The following is an 18,115-nucleotide window of genomic DNA, read 5'->3' as shown; positions in this document are numbered from 1 at the left end:
AATCGGCTGCATCAATATTGCATTGAGAGGAGAGGCAGCTATGAATCACTGGCTTCTTTGACAGCGGTTTCTCCATCTAATTAGCATTGAGGACCTGATGAGAGGAGATGTGTGTGTGTGTGTGTGTGTGTGTGTGTGTGTGTGTGTGTGTGTCTGTGCGCGCACCAAAGAAAAGGTAACCAGAGAGGTAACCACTATGTGGTTTGGTAGCGGCATCATCCTCTTTCCTCCAGCCTAATTCGACTCTCCACATTCTAATCTGTAGACATTTTCTGGATATCTGAACCTCCACGGTAAGTTATGAGGACGTGCATACACGCTGTTCAACTCAATCAACATAATGTCCTCAGCTGACACCGGTAGTCAGTCTTTTTCCACCCCAACCCCCCCCCCCCACTAGCACGGCTCCTCCTCTGTCCTGAGTGCGACAGCCATCTACTCAGAGCTCTCTATAGCACCTCTTGTCTTGACTCTCCTCCACTCCCTGAATCTTTCCTCATCCTCTCAACCTCGTCCTTGACTTGCTCTCTTCAGCTGCTTTCTCTACTTTTGGGATACACCGCTCTCTCTCATCCGCTCTCTCATCCACTCTCTGATCCACTCTGTCATCCACTCTCTCTGGCTAGCCCTTGAGCATCCAATATTTGTGTACACACTCAGACTGTCTAACTCTCTCTCATCTCTCCCCTGCCTTCCGCTGTCAGCTATCCATATTTACCTTTCTTTCTCTCAATATATCCCACTTTTTTTTGGGTTTTAGCCATCCCCATCCCTTTCCTTCTCTGTTTGTCTTCCCCCCCTCTTTCCCCCCCTCTTTCTCTCTACCCCTCTCTCCCTCCCTCCATCTCTCTTTACCTTTTCTCCTTCTCTCTCTATCCCTTTCCCCACTCTCTCCCTCTCTCTTTCTCTATTCTCTGGGAGGGGGGGGGGGCCTGCTGTAAAGCCTTGCTGCTTTATCACAGATGGGATATGCTCTGACAGCGCTGCCAACCACAGGGGTCAAAGGTCAGCAAATGAGCTTAAACGGAGCGCATCGATCGCCCTGCCGCCGGCCCCCGGTGAGTCACGCTCTCTCTCTCTCGCTACATGTCCCTGTGTGCCTGAGAGGCGAGATCTTAACCCTGTTCACTGACTGTAAACACTGCTGCTCCACGCCTGCTTAACATGCAACATGAGAACATATGGCTTAGCAGGCTTACGTGACACGAGGCTCTGCGGTGCTAACACCGGTTGAGGAAGTTGTACTCAGTGTATTAGGGTATGGTCCACTGAGATGAAGATGAAGGTTTGTGTGTAGACAGGGGCAGGGAGGTACACACCAGTCCAATACTAGACACCCTCAGATCAGACCTCAACAAACACAAAAGCACATATATTCTAGGCATTGATGGCATCATATTTAATGCTCCATAGCAGTAAGATGACAGATACCCTAATGTTACACTGGTTCACATGTAACACCACCTGTAAACCTGTTGCCATCGTTGTGCTAACATTAGGTAAGCAGTGATGAAGCAACTGTCAGCATCTTACCGTCGTGGTTGGGGTTCCCCAGCGTCCACGGCTCGTCGGAGTCAAAATGCGTGTCCCCTCCGATCCCCGGTCCAGGGAAGTAAGCGTGGGCCAAGAAGCCCCCCTCTCCGTCGAAGGGCGAGCTGTCGCCGTGGAAACCCGAGGCGAATATGATTGTAATGTCTACGTCCTTCTTGGTCCTCTCCAGGTCACTGTAGGGCACGGCCTCGAAGCGCAGCGGCGTCACGTTCTGCCACACCTCGAACGCCCGCCGGATGGCGTCGTGTGTCTCCTCCGCTCCAACCTTGGGCGTGACGTTCTTTATGCTGCACGGGAAAAGATGGGAGGGGGATCAGTTGGCTAGATAACACATATTACTGACTGACTGTACTGACCCAGTACACTCACAAACAGTATTTCAACCACATCGTATCATAACTATAACACCATATGACTGTATACTGTCATACATACTATGAATGCTATACCATGCCATACCATGTCATAACAAACATTCCACACCTCCTACCATACCATAACAAATCATACCACCACATATCATTCCTTATCTTCATTATGCACTAAGTTTCTCTGCTAAAAACTGAAGTAGAGAGACCGATCTCAGGGAAATAGCTGAGTCCTCTCCTGCTGCTTAAAGTGCTGCAGGTGTTGAGAGAACTGGAGGATTTCCTACCACTGGAATTTATTTTTTAATTAAGGATTATCAACAGCCCACTGCTCCACAAGAGCCCCAGTCTGGCTTGGGCAATTTTCAGACCTCAACACTTTATTCACTCGTAAAATATGGGAGAGGAAGCATTTTAGAACGCCATCTTTTTTTTCCTCTCTCCCACATTGAGCACTCGAGCACACCTCGCCGTGTCTACTGCTCCTCAGGAGGAGTAAACGACTAAAGTTCACAGTTTGAAACACAGACATTTTGATTTCCATCTAAAGTGCTAGGGCTCTTGGACTCTCTGTAGTGTCTGAACGCTGTGTAGTCCCTTTGGTGTGGGATATTGGAGTGGCTTTGTAGTGTTAAAACTCATCTCCTGAACCTCTGTCTCGTCCCCTCTACGTTATGTCTCATCTACTAGGGATTTACACTGCATTACAGCCCACTGAGCATTCAGCTCATCTGCTTTGCCGGTGAGGGGGCACCTTGAAAAATATTTACGTGAATCAATATCTCATTTTCTCTCTCTCTTGATTTTCTCTCTGTCTCTGTCTCTGTCTCTCTCTCTCTCTCTCTGTCCTTCCTCTTTTTCTAACAGGTCTCCACTCCATCGTCGACGCTCTTTTGATCCCTCACTCTCTGTTTCTTGTACCTCTCTTTCCTTTCTTCCGTCGGTCGATCTTTCAGCCATTGTTGATAATGTGATGAATACTCTTCATCCTCTTTATGTCTAGTGGCTCTTCTCCTTCCATTCAATGGCAGTAGACTTAAACTCAGTGCATTATAGGCAATCTGGCTGTAGTGTTGACATTGAACTAATGGCTCAGCAGCTCAGAGGTGATCTTTGACATTTCTCTCTGTATCTCTCCTCTCCAGACTTGCCCTTGTGGCTATCTGCTCTTAAAGCTGAGCAGAGGAAGGTGGAGTATTCTCCCCTGCTCAGCACTCCATCCATCCCTCCTTCTCTCTCTCACACAGGCCTCGAGTGCTGAGTTGATCGCGTCACAGCTGAGGCTCAGGCCTCTGATCAGTGATCACACTGAGGAAGGCTGTGGGGTTTGAGGAGCTTGTTAAACCTCTATTGTCTCTCTGTGCTACTGCCTGGCTGCCATCAAGGTTGAGCTCATCTCTGAGCACCCCCCTGTCAAACCCTGACAGCCCCCCGCCACGTGTCCCTTCAGCTCTGATGACTTTATCGCTACCATGATAAACACAGAAACGATGACATAAAATGGAACAAGGGACTGGAAGGCAGAAATGACAGTAAAAGTGAATCTGTCTCTTTGTTTTCACATTGCTCCCCTTTGCTTCTCCTCGTATGTGTTTTCCCACATCCACCTCTCTCTCTCTCTCTCTCTCTCTCTCTCTCTCTCTCTCCCTACATACTGTATCGCTCCATCGGGTCAGAAGGTGTAACAGTAACTACACTGAAAATGAAATATGACAATAAGGACAGTAAGACTGCTTTATTAATACACAGGAGGACGTTGGCCACCAAGGTGTCTCTCTAATCCACCACTGCTTAGTTTAAACTCTAACGGCGTCTGGTGTCACATGACTCTCAGGGTGCAGGCAACACTTGGGAAAAGGTAGGCCAGGTGACATACGGATGACGTCACCACAAGGAACGCAGCTGGACGGACTGATTGTCTGGTGATTGGTTGTTAGAGTTAGAATTGTGTCATAAGCTCCAATGGCACAGCGTCATTGGCAATGACTAGACCATTTGACGGCCTCTGAATTTCACAGAAAAGTGTAACTGTAAAATAATCAAGTGAAAAGAAATACAGAGGTAAAGGCTCATAGTGAAGCATGTAAGACAAGTAAAGGGGCTATTATGTGTGTGTGTTACGTCAGTGAGATAATGAAAAAAAAAAAACACTATCCACTCCAGGTTTGGGAAACAAACAGAGGCAGAAGAAATATTTCACTAGAGTTTATGTGATACAAGGGTGATACAAGCAGTGAAACTACTTTCTCACAGAGACAAAGATACCATCTAGAAAAATGGCTGCTCCACATTCAACATGAATATGTGTCCTTGTTCTACCTACGTTGTCGAGCATTATAATGAATAACCTCACCAATGACCACTTTAAAGAAAAGCAAATGCTACAATTCTTACTGTACCACAGTCTATGGTTTGTACAATGCCTATTTGAGCAACACACATAGGAATTCATGTCATTATGCCCACTTTGTGTAAATTATAGAGAGAGAGAATAAACCCTATGTGGAGACATTGAACTGTGTGGGAGTGGGGCCTTAGTGAAGGCACATTGGATGTAATCAGGTTGGGCTACTGCATGTGCTGCATGCTACCTACATGCTGGGAGAGCTGTGGGAAAGCTAACGTAATGTGAATAATGCACTGCACACACACACACAATCAACACACACACACACACACACACACACACACACACACACACACAAAATGTCAACACTAAACAAGAGTTACACACACTGAACACACAGACACACACTATCTATCACGCACTGTATTAAACATGAAATCTAAACACTAAAGCACTTTGGAACACCAAGACACACAGAATCACATTCAAACACACACGTTTAAAAAAAAAAAAAAAAAAAAAAAAAATCCAGTACAACATTACATGAGAATGAAGAGAACAAGAGAACAATAGTGTTGTCCTGAAGTTCCCTTAAGAACGGGTAGCTCAAGACCACGCCGCAGAGAGCAGAAGTGGTTGAGATGGTGTATGGTGGGACAGGGTAGGAGAGAATGGATGTGGTACAACCTCACTCTGCCTACTGCACCGTGGCTTCTGCTACTGGATACAACAGCACACAGGCACCCTCACCGCTCATGTCCACACACCCACACACGCCCTGTCGCTCGCCTAAAAACACTCCATCCTGTTGCATCACCCTAATCTGACCCAGATTACCCCCTTTTTAAACGAGGCCTTTCCTCTCTCTAGTCTTCGTTCTCCTCGACCCTATCTGTTTTATGCTCCCTCCCCTCCTTTCTTCAAACCATTCCCTTTCTCACTCAGCCCCGTCCTTTTTCTTCTCTTTCTTCCACTCTTTCCTTCATGAATAATAATACAGTACCCTGGTTCAGGTGTAGGTCACAGATTTCACTGGCAGATTATATTCAGGGTCCAGTAATGCTTCACGTGCATTGATCCTTCAAGGCGGAGGAATAAAACATTTTTATTCTGAGGGCTCACAGATTAGTCCATAAAGTCCGGAATTAGGGGCAGACTTACAATATGATTGTATGACATACAGGGCAGGGGCTATATTAGGGACATGCCAGGGAGTTATGATGAGCACTGATATATGTAATCTCTAGTTTATCTCGGGTGGACACTGCTTCCTTGGCCCTCTCTATGTCCAGGATGTATCATGTTGGGACATGGTCATCCCACAACTATAAAACTACTGAACATGTACAGTACATGGTCAGATTACACCTTAAAATAGATGGCTACATCAAAGCAAAAAGGGAAGAGAAGAGGAGGGGGATCATGAGTGCCTAAATGTGGAGATGAAAGAAGAATGACACGGTGGTTGTTATTCCGTCTGCTTGATGTGAGTCAGACGGTTGTATAAAAGAGAGGAATGTGATTCCTAATGAGTTTGGTAACGCTGCTATTTATCTCCGGGGCAGAGATAGGAGAGTGTTCTATCTCCAGTGTGGGCGTGGGGTTTGAGACGTAGCCTGTGTTCTAGCCGAAGAGGTACGATAAAGTACAATGCTGTGGTTCTGTGGCCACTTCTTTCAGACCGGACGAAGCGGTTGCAACCTTCTTCATCAAGTAAGCCAGTCTAACACACACTAGTGAACACAGACATGTAGACACACAATCAAGCAATGCATTAGCCCTCTCACCCACCTGTATGTGATATGCTTGTGCTGCCACTTCTGTCCTGTGAGGGCGTACCGCCTTTTCCGCACGCTGAATTTTGACACCCCCCCTAGCTGGTCAGGTACCCCACACCTGGGCCTCTTCATCCAGCTGGGAAGAGGAGAGAGAGAGAGAGAGAGAGAGAGAGAGAGAGAGAGAGAGAGAGAGAGAGAGAGAGAGAGAGAGAGCGAGAGCGAGAGAGAGAGAAAGAGAACACCATTCGTCAAAACCCAGGACTGAAGAGGTGAACCCGGACGACAACACCATTTGTGACTGCGGACAATATATCCATCAACTGAGGGTCAACCTTTTCAAAGTCACAGTGAGATGATCAATTAATATATTATATGTATGGAGCTCCAATATAAAACATAAATGTTTATCAACTATAAACAGTGTAATGTAATCTCTCATCACTTACGACACATTTGTACTAATTGTCACAGACTCACACACGGCACACACACTATACAACCAAGGGAGCATAAGACATGCTTTATAGTAAGAGACTGGCCTCACCTTAGCGTGTTATCGCTACATCGTTATGCAGAAGCACAAGAAAACAGGAAACAAAAGCAAGCTTTAACAGTTGAGTTGTCATGAATTCCAACTGATACTTCCAGCTGATTTTGGAGAAATCACAATTTAAAAGGGGCAATCTGGGATTCAACAACAACAAAGTGGTCTCCCCCTGGCAATATATCACAAATTTAAAAGTAAAAAAAAATTGATGCAGTGATCCCAGATTGCCCCTTTAACATCTCACAAGAAAAATACCTTGCTGCTCTTTATTCCTTCAGACACAATTAAATCTGGCATTCACATAGAGGCTCCTACACGATGACTGATTCAATGAGCAACAGACAGAAGGTGTCATTTTATTCTCTTCTGTGAGCCTCTAAGTTCAGAGTAATACTGTGGCATTTACACAGCTTTGATCTGCCGGTGGAGGTGTGCCGTCTGTAAAAGGCTCCTTTGATCAAATTAAAACGCCCCACTTAATCCGTGTCAGGGCAACTTTGTGTCTAGGATGGCTCCCTTCTGCTCGGTTACAGAATGTCAAGCAGCAAATCAGGACAGACCATGTCTGGAGAAGCCGCCTCAGTTTAGGGATGGTCGTCAACCAACTGAGATAGCGTGTGCATGTGAAAGCCGTACCAGTCAATGAATTTTGATTGACCAATTTAATAGCCAATGACATGTTAGTTATTTCAAACACTGAACCTCTGTTATGTCCTGATGCTTGAGACGTTTTTCTTAACCATGTGCTCTTAGTGAGGAAAACTCCAGGCCTTAGTTATGTATCTTGAGGAAGGTGTGAGACTCACTCTATGGTGTTCCTGTCCAGCGAGCCTGTGATGTTGAGCCCATACAGGCGCTGCATGGCAGCGATAGCAGACTGCATGGTCTGGGCGGTGCGCAGGACTGACATTCGGGGGTCTGTGGGGGGGAGGTAACCATACTTCTGGAGCCAGGACTGCAGAAGGAAATGACAGCAAAGAGTTATAAAGGGGTCAAACACATTGCAGATTAGATTGGCTTTATTATGCTTTTCCCCATATATTGCATATTACCAAAGCCATCAAATCTAATTAAAAGGAAACCTTGTTCCATGAAATTATAATATACTATAAATGAGACTTTGACAATCAATCTTGTATAACTGCTTAGTTGGACACTCAGTTTTGGCACTTGTAATTATTCTCAAAGTGCGGTGAAAACAATCCTCAACACCCTTAAGAGCAGCCTTCGTTTTTCAGGAGGCAGAGATTTCCCCGATGACCTTTAAGTATGGAACGTTATCTGTTATCACATCGTCTGGCTTGTCAGAAAGCACTCTGGTGTAATGGAGCTTTCAGAGCCCCCATAAAAACCTGAGATGGGAATCATGGCTGAGATCTCTATATGAGCCTGGAGAGGAGATGCTGTAGACTCCTCAGCCCTGGTGGGCTGTCTAAGCTCAGCACAGTCAGATCTACAGTATCAGTGTGACTGGACTGGAAGCCATAGAGCCTTATGATCCGGGACACCAGAACAAAGCTGTCTGGTCTCTATACAATAAGCTGTGGTCAGTTGTCCTATCCTGAGGTTAGGATGGATCTTGGATCTGCAAAGCTCTGGGTTTAACATCTACTCTCTGCTTCTGTATCAGTGTTAGCTATTCATTGCCTTGTGAGTCACAAACAACTAAGTTAAGGCAATGCTAAGTGTTTTTACAAACTCAAGCTAAGGTATTTGCTATTCAAACTGGTGTGTGCTGCAGCTTCCTTTTAGAGTAAGCCACAGTGCAGCACAGTGCTGAAAGCAGGGAGGTACCAGAGCACACAAAAACATTCCTAGAGAGCTATTATAAGGCTGCATAAGAGAGAGAGAGAGAGAGAGAGAGAGAGAGAGACATTACCCCACCAAGGAGATGAGACTGATTCCTTGGCTACCATAAGATGGTACAATCAACTACAATGTACAGTGGCAGAGAGTTCTCTCCTGAATATGAGACCATCACTGCTAGTCTGCTGAATAGCATGATGCTTGATGGAGATTAGCGTTAATTAACACCGCCTTGTTTCAGATCCATCACTAAAATAGCACGGCTCTAACAGACAAGCACCCAAGTATCCCCATAGTATACTAACCAATATATTGAGAGCAACAGCATAACAAACTACCATCAACAAAGACACACCCAAAGGGAGCCTATTACATACCCTGGTGTTGCATCCCATCGACACACGTGGCACACAGCACTACAGGAGACTGACTGATCACAATGCACTGCCTGCTTTCATTTTCTCTTCCCAAAGGACCATGGGTAGAAAGCTGAGAGAGTAGCACATTTGTCAGACTGTGCAGAGATAGTTTGTCACTCACATCTCTTCAACGTGGCATGTGTCAAACTGGAATGTGGAGAAGCGGGTGAGAGGAGAGGGGACAAGGGAACGTGGCAAAAGTCATAATAACAGCCTTCCCATTGCACTGATTTGGTGCTATTCATGCTTGCATTTATCAATGACATTAGACCAACAGACACACAGTCAGACATGCATCAGAGTACTAACATGCAGCCATTTCTCTATAATAACATGAATACTGTACCCCTAAGACAACTGTCATTTTTGTCCCATTTACTCAGATCACCCTACACTACAACCTTCCATGCACTCTCCAAATCTTCCTGGAGGGATGAAGCTGAGGAGGAGATTCATCATGAGATGAGAACACTATGAAGTATGTAGGAGTGCAGATCACAGAGTACTCTAAGCATCCGACGTTAAAGCTCTGAGAGGACTGAAGTAGGGGACCAGGAGCACGTTCTAGTCTAGTGCTCCAGTGTTCTTACAGGAGCCGTCTGGGCTCTGGGAAAGAGGGTCAGGGCTTTTTTCTAAATCAATATTTCTTTTCATTTCTTTTCTCTAATGCTCTTGTCTTGCATTGGAAGGGTTAAAGTACGGAGCTGGTTGAATCTTCTCAGAGTGTTTCTCTCTACCATCTCTCATCTTTGCTTTTCTCTCGTCCTCACTCTCTCCCCTCTCCCTCACTATCTGCTCGGGGATGATAACATTTATGGTGTGTGTCAGTTATTCACAGGGCTGAATGGGCCTCCGGGGGGGAAGCAGCCAGCTACTGTGAGATTCCCACTGAACTACTCAGGTAATGAAACTACAGCTCTTCACACACACACACCCATACACACACACACACACACACACACACACACACACACACACACACACACCCATACACACACACACACACCCATACACACACACACACACACACACACACACACACACACACACACACACACACACACACACACACACACCAGAGCACATCTTTGGAATGTTGTGTCCTGTCTCTCCATCTCCATTCTGTTTGAGCCACAGCACTTTTCCTGCCCCTCAGAGCCCAGTAACAGGGACCACTGCCAAGATGCATCCATTAGGCCAACATGAAATGAACTGACAGATGACAGCCCAACTGGCTTGTGCTTCTATCTAGATAAATCACTGCAGAATACAGTACCACACACATGTACATGTGCACGCACACACGTACACACAATTTAGGTCTATAGACAAATGAAAGCAAGCTGTACTGTACGCATACCAATGAAGCGTCAAAGAGGGGAAGGATGTAAAACCAACACTTGCAACTCGAACGTCGGGGGTTTGAGTTGGCTTTGGGACCATTTTGATAAAAGTGCTTTTAGTTTTGCTAATGCCTTCCCCTAACAACTTACTCTTATCTTTCCCACTTGAAGTTAATGGCCACTTAAGTCTAGGTACTCTGTAGTTACGTTGCTAGTGTAGTGTTTTTTTAAATGTTTAAATCTTTTTTATAGTGCTTTGTGGAAGCATGCAGATTGACACGTGCAGTATAGCCTTGTATGTTCGCATCGTTTGATGCTAGGAGACTGTGTTGCATCAGTAATTGCATGCTACTCTGGAATTGGAACAGCCACGACCTTCAGCTTGTACGCACAGTTTGCAATCAGATCAAACACTCATGTGATGAGAATAATCCTTACACACGAGAGATCTGCCGACCCTAACATATAGTACACAGATGCCTCCGCCCCCTCCTCCTGTCTCTCTCTCTCTCTTTCCCTCTCTTTGCCCTTCAATCACAGCTCCTGGCTGACATGGAAGCTATTATTGTAGTAGAGTGAAACTGCTGCCCTTGCACTTCTCAGACAATATTTGGAGGAATAACAGAAATTATGATGAAAAATACACCATTTAGACGCATATCACAGGGTTTCGGTAAAGAAAAAGGCAACTGCCATCAAGTTGTTTTCTGTGAAGCTAGGGATCATTTTGCCAGAGAAGAAATGTATATCTTCAATGCGAATGCTGCACCAGATAGGGGAGTTAAAAGCCGTCTCATTTTAAGTTGACTTGTATCTCTTTCCTTTTGCTATTACAGAAAGATTTGTTGTGTGTGGAGGAGTATTATGTAAATGTAGAGCTCTAAATAAACCACAACAACAAACATCTGTTGGGCTTGGAGTGGTACAGTTCTGTATATTGTGCAAGGCATCTAGGGTCCCTGGTGAAAACTCTTGGTTCGGAGTTGTGCAACATACAAGATTATTTCAGAAAGCTGCACTAGTATTTTAGAAAACTGGCCCGCATGATTATGATATAGTCAAAGCAATTACTGTGCAGCAACACAACCCAAATACTTTATACATTCATAGCTTTAACTTTAAATTGCACTTCAAATGTGTTTTTGACTTTGTGCCCCTTTAAAAAGTCATTGTCAGTAAAAACCTGTGCATGAGAAGCTGTAATTACTGTCAAACCACCAGATGTGTTATCTAGACATCTGGTTGATCCATCACAGAGGACAGGTTGATTTACAGATTTCAGCTCTGTAGTGGTTTCCCCATCTCTCTGCAGGACGACAAGGCTCACAATCACACAACCCTTATCAGCGAAAGAGGGGGAAAGGGGGGGGAGACTGCTGGATATACAGTATGGGAGACCTCTGTCAGTCAGTTCCGTTGTACTCTAGTCTAGTCAGCTATTTGTTATCAGCCAGTGACTTATGGCAGTCTATTCATCACAGTCACATTGAGAACCCCCCACCCCACCCCCCACCTCACTCATCTGCGTAAATTCAGATGCTGCCCCATGTATAATTAAAAAGAGAGGGAGCAGCAACAGAACATGCATCAATATTACAACGATTTTAAATGAATCACATGACAACTGTCATGTTGGTTAATAACATTACTTGAATTATTTGAATCAATCCTTGATGGAGCAAGGAGAGAGAGAGAGAGAAAGAGAGAGAGAGAGAGAGAGAGAGAGAGAGAGAGAGAGAGAGAGAGAGAGAGATGAACTGTATGTTTTGGTGAAGTTGTGGAGAGGTCTCTGAAGATGCTCACATTGATTCATTCATTTTCCTCTTGATCTATAGCTCCATGTGTTCTGCCTATGTAAGGGTTCTGGGCTGAAGCAGATGCAGTGGATTTTCATGCCAGACAGCCTCCTGTTCAATACATTAGTATTTTCTCCCTGTCCTCTCTCTCTAACTTGATAATGAACAAGCTTGTATACAATGGTGTTCAATAGAATTGGAATAGGAAACTCTTGGCAGAAAGACAAGGTGAAAACAGACTTCACTGGGCCCTTCAGCAGTTTTCAATCACCACAGCAAGATTGCAAGCTCCTTAATAGTCAATGACAGCACACAACACACTGACACATCATATGACAAACAGGAACCACTTTCAGACAGCTACTGGAGCAGACAAGGGTGAACTCAGTGGCTTCTCCGAAGGTCAATCCAACGGTGAACTCACATGAACTTCTCCTGCCTGCCCAAACTGTAGAACGGATCGTTAGCTAACGAGCAGACGGGGAGCTAATTACCCTAGCAGAGACATCAAAGCCCAACCTTAAAGGCAGCGTGAATACTTCATTAGGGATGAGACACACTTCAAGTGGGTGTGTAGCCATAGCAACATTCTGACAGAGATGCTTGTTGTCAATAACAGCAGTGCACATGGCGGTTGCCCGATCACTCAGCAACATAAGCTGGTACCTCAAGTAACTTGGTCAAATGAGGATGAATATGGGAGGGCACAATAGTTACAATGTGGTGATGTCGGAGACTGTGACTAAAACTCCAGCTCTGCTTATTGTTATCTATGAATACTTGTGATTGTGCTTACAGTATGCTAGTTGTAACAATGTATGTTTGTGTGTATGAGAAAGAAAGAGAGGGTGTGAGCTTGAGGGTGTAACTGTGAACCCATGCATGTATTAGTGTGTAGGACTCACTTTAGATGGTAAACTAAAAGTCACAGATATTCCCAGGCCACTGGGAGTCGTAAAGGTCCCTTCTAACAAATGACATGTCAGAACATGACACCCGCCTCATGGGATAGCTTACGTCACCTCTCGGCTTTTCTCCCTCTCGTCTCAGCCACGTTGAATAATTCAGCAGGACACACACCGAACGGCTGACATGAGTGCCAGGGTCGCCAAGGCAACAAAGCCTGCCCCGCCAACCACCCTGCACACACACCGTGTTCAGAGTCTCTGTAGCCCTATTAGTACAAATGTCAAAGAATGTCACCAAGAATGTCACAATCTGATCATCATTATAATGACTACTCTTATCTCTCGTAGCCTCTTATCCCGTTCTAAGAAGGAGGTTTGGAATCATTCCTGATGACTTCTTTTTGGTTGTTTTGGCAAGTGAGATGCTCTGGTAGCTGTTTTTATTTTATTTCTTAAATGCAGATTTAAAAGTTATTTTATATTCTAAGAGAGAAGTGTAGTGACTCTAATGGGGACGTAACCCTTTGATTGTCTCCTCAGTCAGAGGGCTTTAAACACACACAACAGACCTGTTACTGTTAATGACCACAGAGATTGGGGGGGGGGGATAGAAAACGTGTGAAAGCATAGAGGTGATTGAAACAAGCACAGCTGGAGGGGTAAAAAGCTAGGGTGAAAAACAAAAAATCCATCCGCTTTAATTATTAATCAATTAGGTTGGTGCCTGTATTGTGTTCCTCTTAGATTGGGTAAACAGACTGACACAGACACCCCAGTGGCATAGAAATCTGTTCTCCCACAGAAGCCAAATTACGTCAGGAGAGCTGTGTGTATGTGTGTGTGTGTGTGTGTGTGTGCGCGTGTGTGTGCGCGTGTGTGTGTAACAACACTAGTCAGCAAGGATCCTGCCTTTGCTCCATATGTGTGGAAACACTGGTCTCTCAGTAGTTGTGAGGACGAGGCACATACACAAGTTCACAAACACACACAGACAAAGAAACCATTGAGTAGCCATACTGTAAAACAAACACCCACTCACAAACAAAAAAAAACATTCATTCAATCATAGATTCAAACCAAGTGCAACATATTAAGTTTCCAGTGAAGTATCTATTGAACTCATATAGATATCCAACACGGCCCATCGTTTCCCAGAGGACAGCCAGTGGGGAACCGCCACTTCCTCTGCCGACCCCACTGTTTATCAGAGCCACAGCAGTGAGGGCACTGAGGACATTGTAGCCACTGTGTCGCATAAACAAAAGTGAGGAGTGGTGGGTCTGGGCAAATAAACACAGCAGCCTCTGACCATTCAGAGCCATTAACACAGACCTCAGCATTGGCCTAGGTCCCACTATAGAGTCAGCGTTGCTGGACCAGGGTACCACACACCACCCACTTTCAATTATTCAGTTAGGCCTCCGAGGCTGGGCATACCAACGGGTAACATGAGTGGTGTTTGAAATGAGGTCTGTCTGTAGTTACACTAGCGCCTTGCGCATACTCACAACAGCGCAGCTATGCTAAGCATTTGGCATCCGACTGTATTTGTTATTGATACGACTGATTGTTCTCACTAGCTGTGTCTTACAGGCTGTTTTTTTCTGTCATCACAGTGACAGAGCAGGGCAAACGTGTTTGATCCATTCATGTATTTATCATTCGTAGGTGTGTATTCTCTGAAGGGATTTCTCTGTACAGCAGGTCCTGGAGAGAATCAACCGCTTCATGAGTCATAGCAGAATGTCGCACCTGCTCTATAGACTAACAATAATGTTCATACACACTTATGCTTCAAAGGGAATAACAGGCTCACAAGGTTCTATGTTGCCCCAGTGCGGGGCTGTCAAAGTGTGGAGGCTATAACTATTGTTGTTGAAGAGAGTCACGTACGTTTGAGTTCCACTGCGTGTCCACAGATGAATGACTGTTGAGTGAAACGGTGCAATGCTGATGCAGCTGCATTAAACTTGGTTTATTACATAATACAGACAATTAACTATCATACACCAGAGAATAGCCTCCAACTGGCTAAATGCAGGGTATTCACCATGTCTGCTATTTGTTTTCTCAATTTCCTCCATAGAGAAAGAATGACATTAAACAACAGTTATGGTAAAGAGTGATTCACAAATCCAGGTAACTCAACAACGACATGGGTGTTTGTTTGACTATCACAACACAAGGTACAGTAGAACCACTGAGATAAAGACAAAGGATCTCTTATGCAATGTTGGGAAACACTACATTTCAGTTGCCCAGAAACAGAAAGGAAAAGAAGTCTACAAACCCATTGTATCTCAACAATGACTTTATGTCTTGTTGTGTTGCTTTCTTGCGTAACAATAACCAACCCCTCCTTATTGGCAAAGTAGTTAATGCCTTACTTGAAAAAAAAAAAAAGAGACCATATGAAAATAAATGAAATTATATGTGGCTGTAGCATTATGATAGAGGCAGCCTAATCTGGGGGAAATTACCTTTTAGCTGACAGTGAGGCAGACAAAAGAGATGAAATGGTCAGAAATGCTCCACAAAGAATATCAAAGACACAATGCAAAAGGAGTCAAGTTCAGGCCACTCTATTGACAGAAGATAGGAAACTCAACCAACCTAGTCACGAAACTTACGCCCATTAAACTCTCCCCCAATCAGAGTGAGGATTTCTCTTGAACACAGTCTCACCACCAATTACAGACCAGGTTTATGGCAACCTCCCACCACAAACCAGACCTGTTATTTGACTAAGATACACATTCATCCTCTCTTTTATTGCCCTCTGTGACCTGTGTGTGAGAGAGAGAGAGTGTGTGTGTGTGTGTGTGTGTTTGAGTGTAAGAGAGAGACGGCCAGACCCACCCTGTATAGGCCAAACCACATCGATTCACCACGGCACTCAAAACCAACAACCATTTTTAGTATCATTGGGATTTACTGTAGTAACATGAATCACTGAGTCCCTCTGTTCCCCACCACTGTCTCTCATCAGGAGGAAACTCTGTATGAGCTCATTCAGCTGTGTATTTGTTGTGATGTGCATTTTCAATGGAGCAGCAGACGTAACCCTATTGATTAATGTATATTCTTCCTGTCAAATAAATCTATGGCAAAGAGCACGGCACATTATTTCCCAACATGACTAGTGACAGAGCTTGTAAGGTCAGAATAATTTATATTTTGCAGTAGACTGAAAAGCATTTCCCTCATGCTATAACCATGTTTATCTGTACTGACAAAATGAGTCTTTCTACTGATAAGAAGCTCAAAAAGCAAACCAACTCAGAGAGAGGACAAAAGCAAAATGTATTTGCATTGCAATATGCTTCAGGACCGGATATCTGAGCCTGTATCACAATGATCAAAGGTCTTGAGTTTCAGGCTCCCAGCTAAGCTTTTGACCATACACCAAAGACCTGGGGTGGGGGAGGGCCTCCTGTCATGTGAGCTTTGACATTTTAACTGCATAACCTGTAGCATCTGTTCTAAATCTTCAGACTCTTTTTGAGGTTTTGATATGGCATGCCAAGCTGCAAATCATGTGGATATAAGGCCTCTGTTACCAGTGTTAACATGCTAAACGACTGGAAATGATCATTCCCTTTCAGTGAAATTACAGAGATATGTGCTCTGTCGCTATACATTTATCAACGGATTGTAGGGCAATTTCTCTTTGCATAAATATGTCTAGGCCTACCGTTGACACAAACTTTATTTTTGACCACGCCCACTTAAACAAAAACCTAATTGGGAACAAGTACCGCCCACTGGGCTTCAATCGATAGATGTGGACTCAGAGGGCGGGCAATTTGAGCGTTTTTATTTATTTATTTATTTTAATTTGTTTTATCTCATCTGTCTATTATTTATTTATTTTTCGAATAGAAATGTGTCTATTTAAGTCATTGTGAAAACATTTTTTAGGCTAATTAAAACATTTCCACAGAAAAGAGACAATTGTGTTGCCTAATTGTCAGTAATGTAGCTAATCACAGCGGTCATTGTGATAAAAGTGGCATGTTTCGCCTAAATAGAAACACTTTAAAACGTTGGTATAGCAAGACAAAGGCACAACAACAATGACAATTTAGGTAAAAGGGATGACATCAACATCCCCCAAACGTCCAAATTATTAACATCCTTGCAGTAGGAGTTCCGACAACCTTCGTTTACAAAATGCGCCAATTATCCGATAGTGGTGCGTAATCATGTTTAAACTGATTTAAAATAAAATATGATATAGATATGCCTTTATATCAGAGCGTGTCAATAGCACTCAAATGTTCAAAGTAAAGTGGCATTATTATTCATTCTAATAAATGATTTAAATAATAGAGGCATGCTTTAAATACATCTTTCCTGGAAAAGTCGCAAATATTGTGGGGAAGGTGGATGGGAAAGATCTACTATCAGTTCGCACCTCATAAACACTCACAATGAGGTCCGCTGTTAAGGCGAAATTCAACTCCTTGAACCTTTATGTATCGCACAGCGGTTTTTATTAAAAACAGGACATTTTTCCTATTACCATTTTGAACATCTTTTTTTCTGTTCCTTACTAATAATTACAAATAAACACAATACTTTTCTCGCTTTATTGAAACCATGAATGGACATAATAAACAGTCCCCCCATCCTTACCTCTACGCTGAACGGCTGCTCCTCTCCGTTCACGCCACATAAAATCCACAGCAAGAATTGCAAGCACAACGTCCCTAAATAAAAGCTATGTAAACGTCTTCTAGTATGGAATGCTAATAAAATCATAGTGACCCCTTTATTGTTTCTGCTTGTTTTATTAATTGTCAATAAAAACAAACGGACAAGGAGTAATTCCTGGCGTCTCAGGCGGTTAGGAGGAACATTGGTGATGGTATCTCTCTCGCATGCCCAAGGAAATAATTCGTCGCCTCGTTGAGGTTTGAAGTTATCCGGAGAAGACGATAATTCGCAATTGTTGTCGGCAATTCTCCTTCTTTGTCCACTGCTCAGTTCTCCTTAGTGGCTGTACATCTAATGCTGTTGTCAGACACATTTAGCTCAGTTCCTGCGCTGCGCGGCATCGCTGCTAGTTTTCAACCATACCTCCTCTCGTGACTGCGCCTGCGCTCCTTCCGAAACCCATCACAGCCGCATATTATAACACTCCCTTTTTGGACCATGCATGGTTCAGCGTCACGGAATCTTGAATCTTGAAGTTATATGATCGCAATATATTATGCCCTTTGGACAGTGGGCAGGACTTGTGCTTAAAT

At 44.1% G+C, this 18,115-nt stretch overlaps 1 protein-coding gene across 1 annotated transcript in view; it reads right to left on the bottom strand.

Moving 5' to 3' along the window:
- Window positions 1–17,634, bottom strand: part of mmp16a (matrix metallopeptidase 16a (membrane-inserted)) — a 45,163-nt gene extending 27,529 nt beyond the window's left edge. Inside the window, exons 1-4 of the mRNA XM_083678703.1 lie at window positions 17,502–17,634; window positions 7,398–7,546; window positions 6,058–6,180; window positions 1,534–1,838 (exon numbers count right to left, since the gene is read on the bottom strand). Coding sequence (XP_083534829.1) covers window positions 1,534–1,838; window positions 6,058–6,180; window positions 7,398–7,546; window positions 17,502–17,627 — 703 coding nt within the window. The 5' untranslated portion in view covers window positions 17,628–17,634. The remainder of the gene's footprint in view (window positions 1–1,533; window positions 1,839–6,057; window positions 6,181–7,397; window positions 7,547–17,501) is intronic.
- Between the last annotated feature and the right edge of the window lie 481 nt (window positions 17,635–18,115).

The sequence above is a fragment of the Argentina silus genome (assembly GCF_951799395.1).
Source record: "Argentina silus genome assembly, chromosome: 1".
Taxonomy (NCBI): domain Eukaryota; kingdom Metazoa; phylum Chordata; class Actinopteri; order Argentiniformes; family Argentinidae; genus Argentina; species Argentina silus.
Note: the sequence above shows the minus strand (reverse complement) of the source record. Positions and strands in the feature narration are given on the sequence as shown.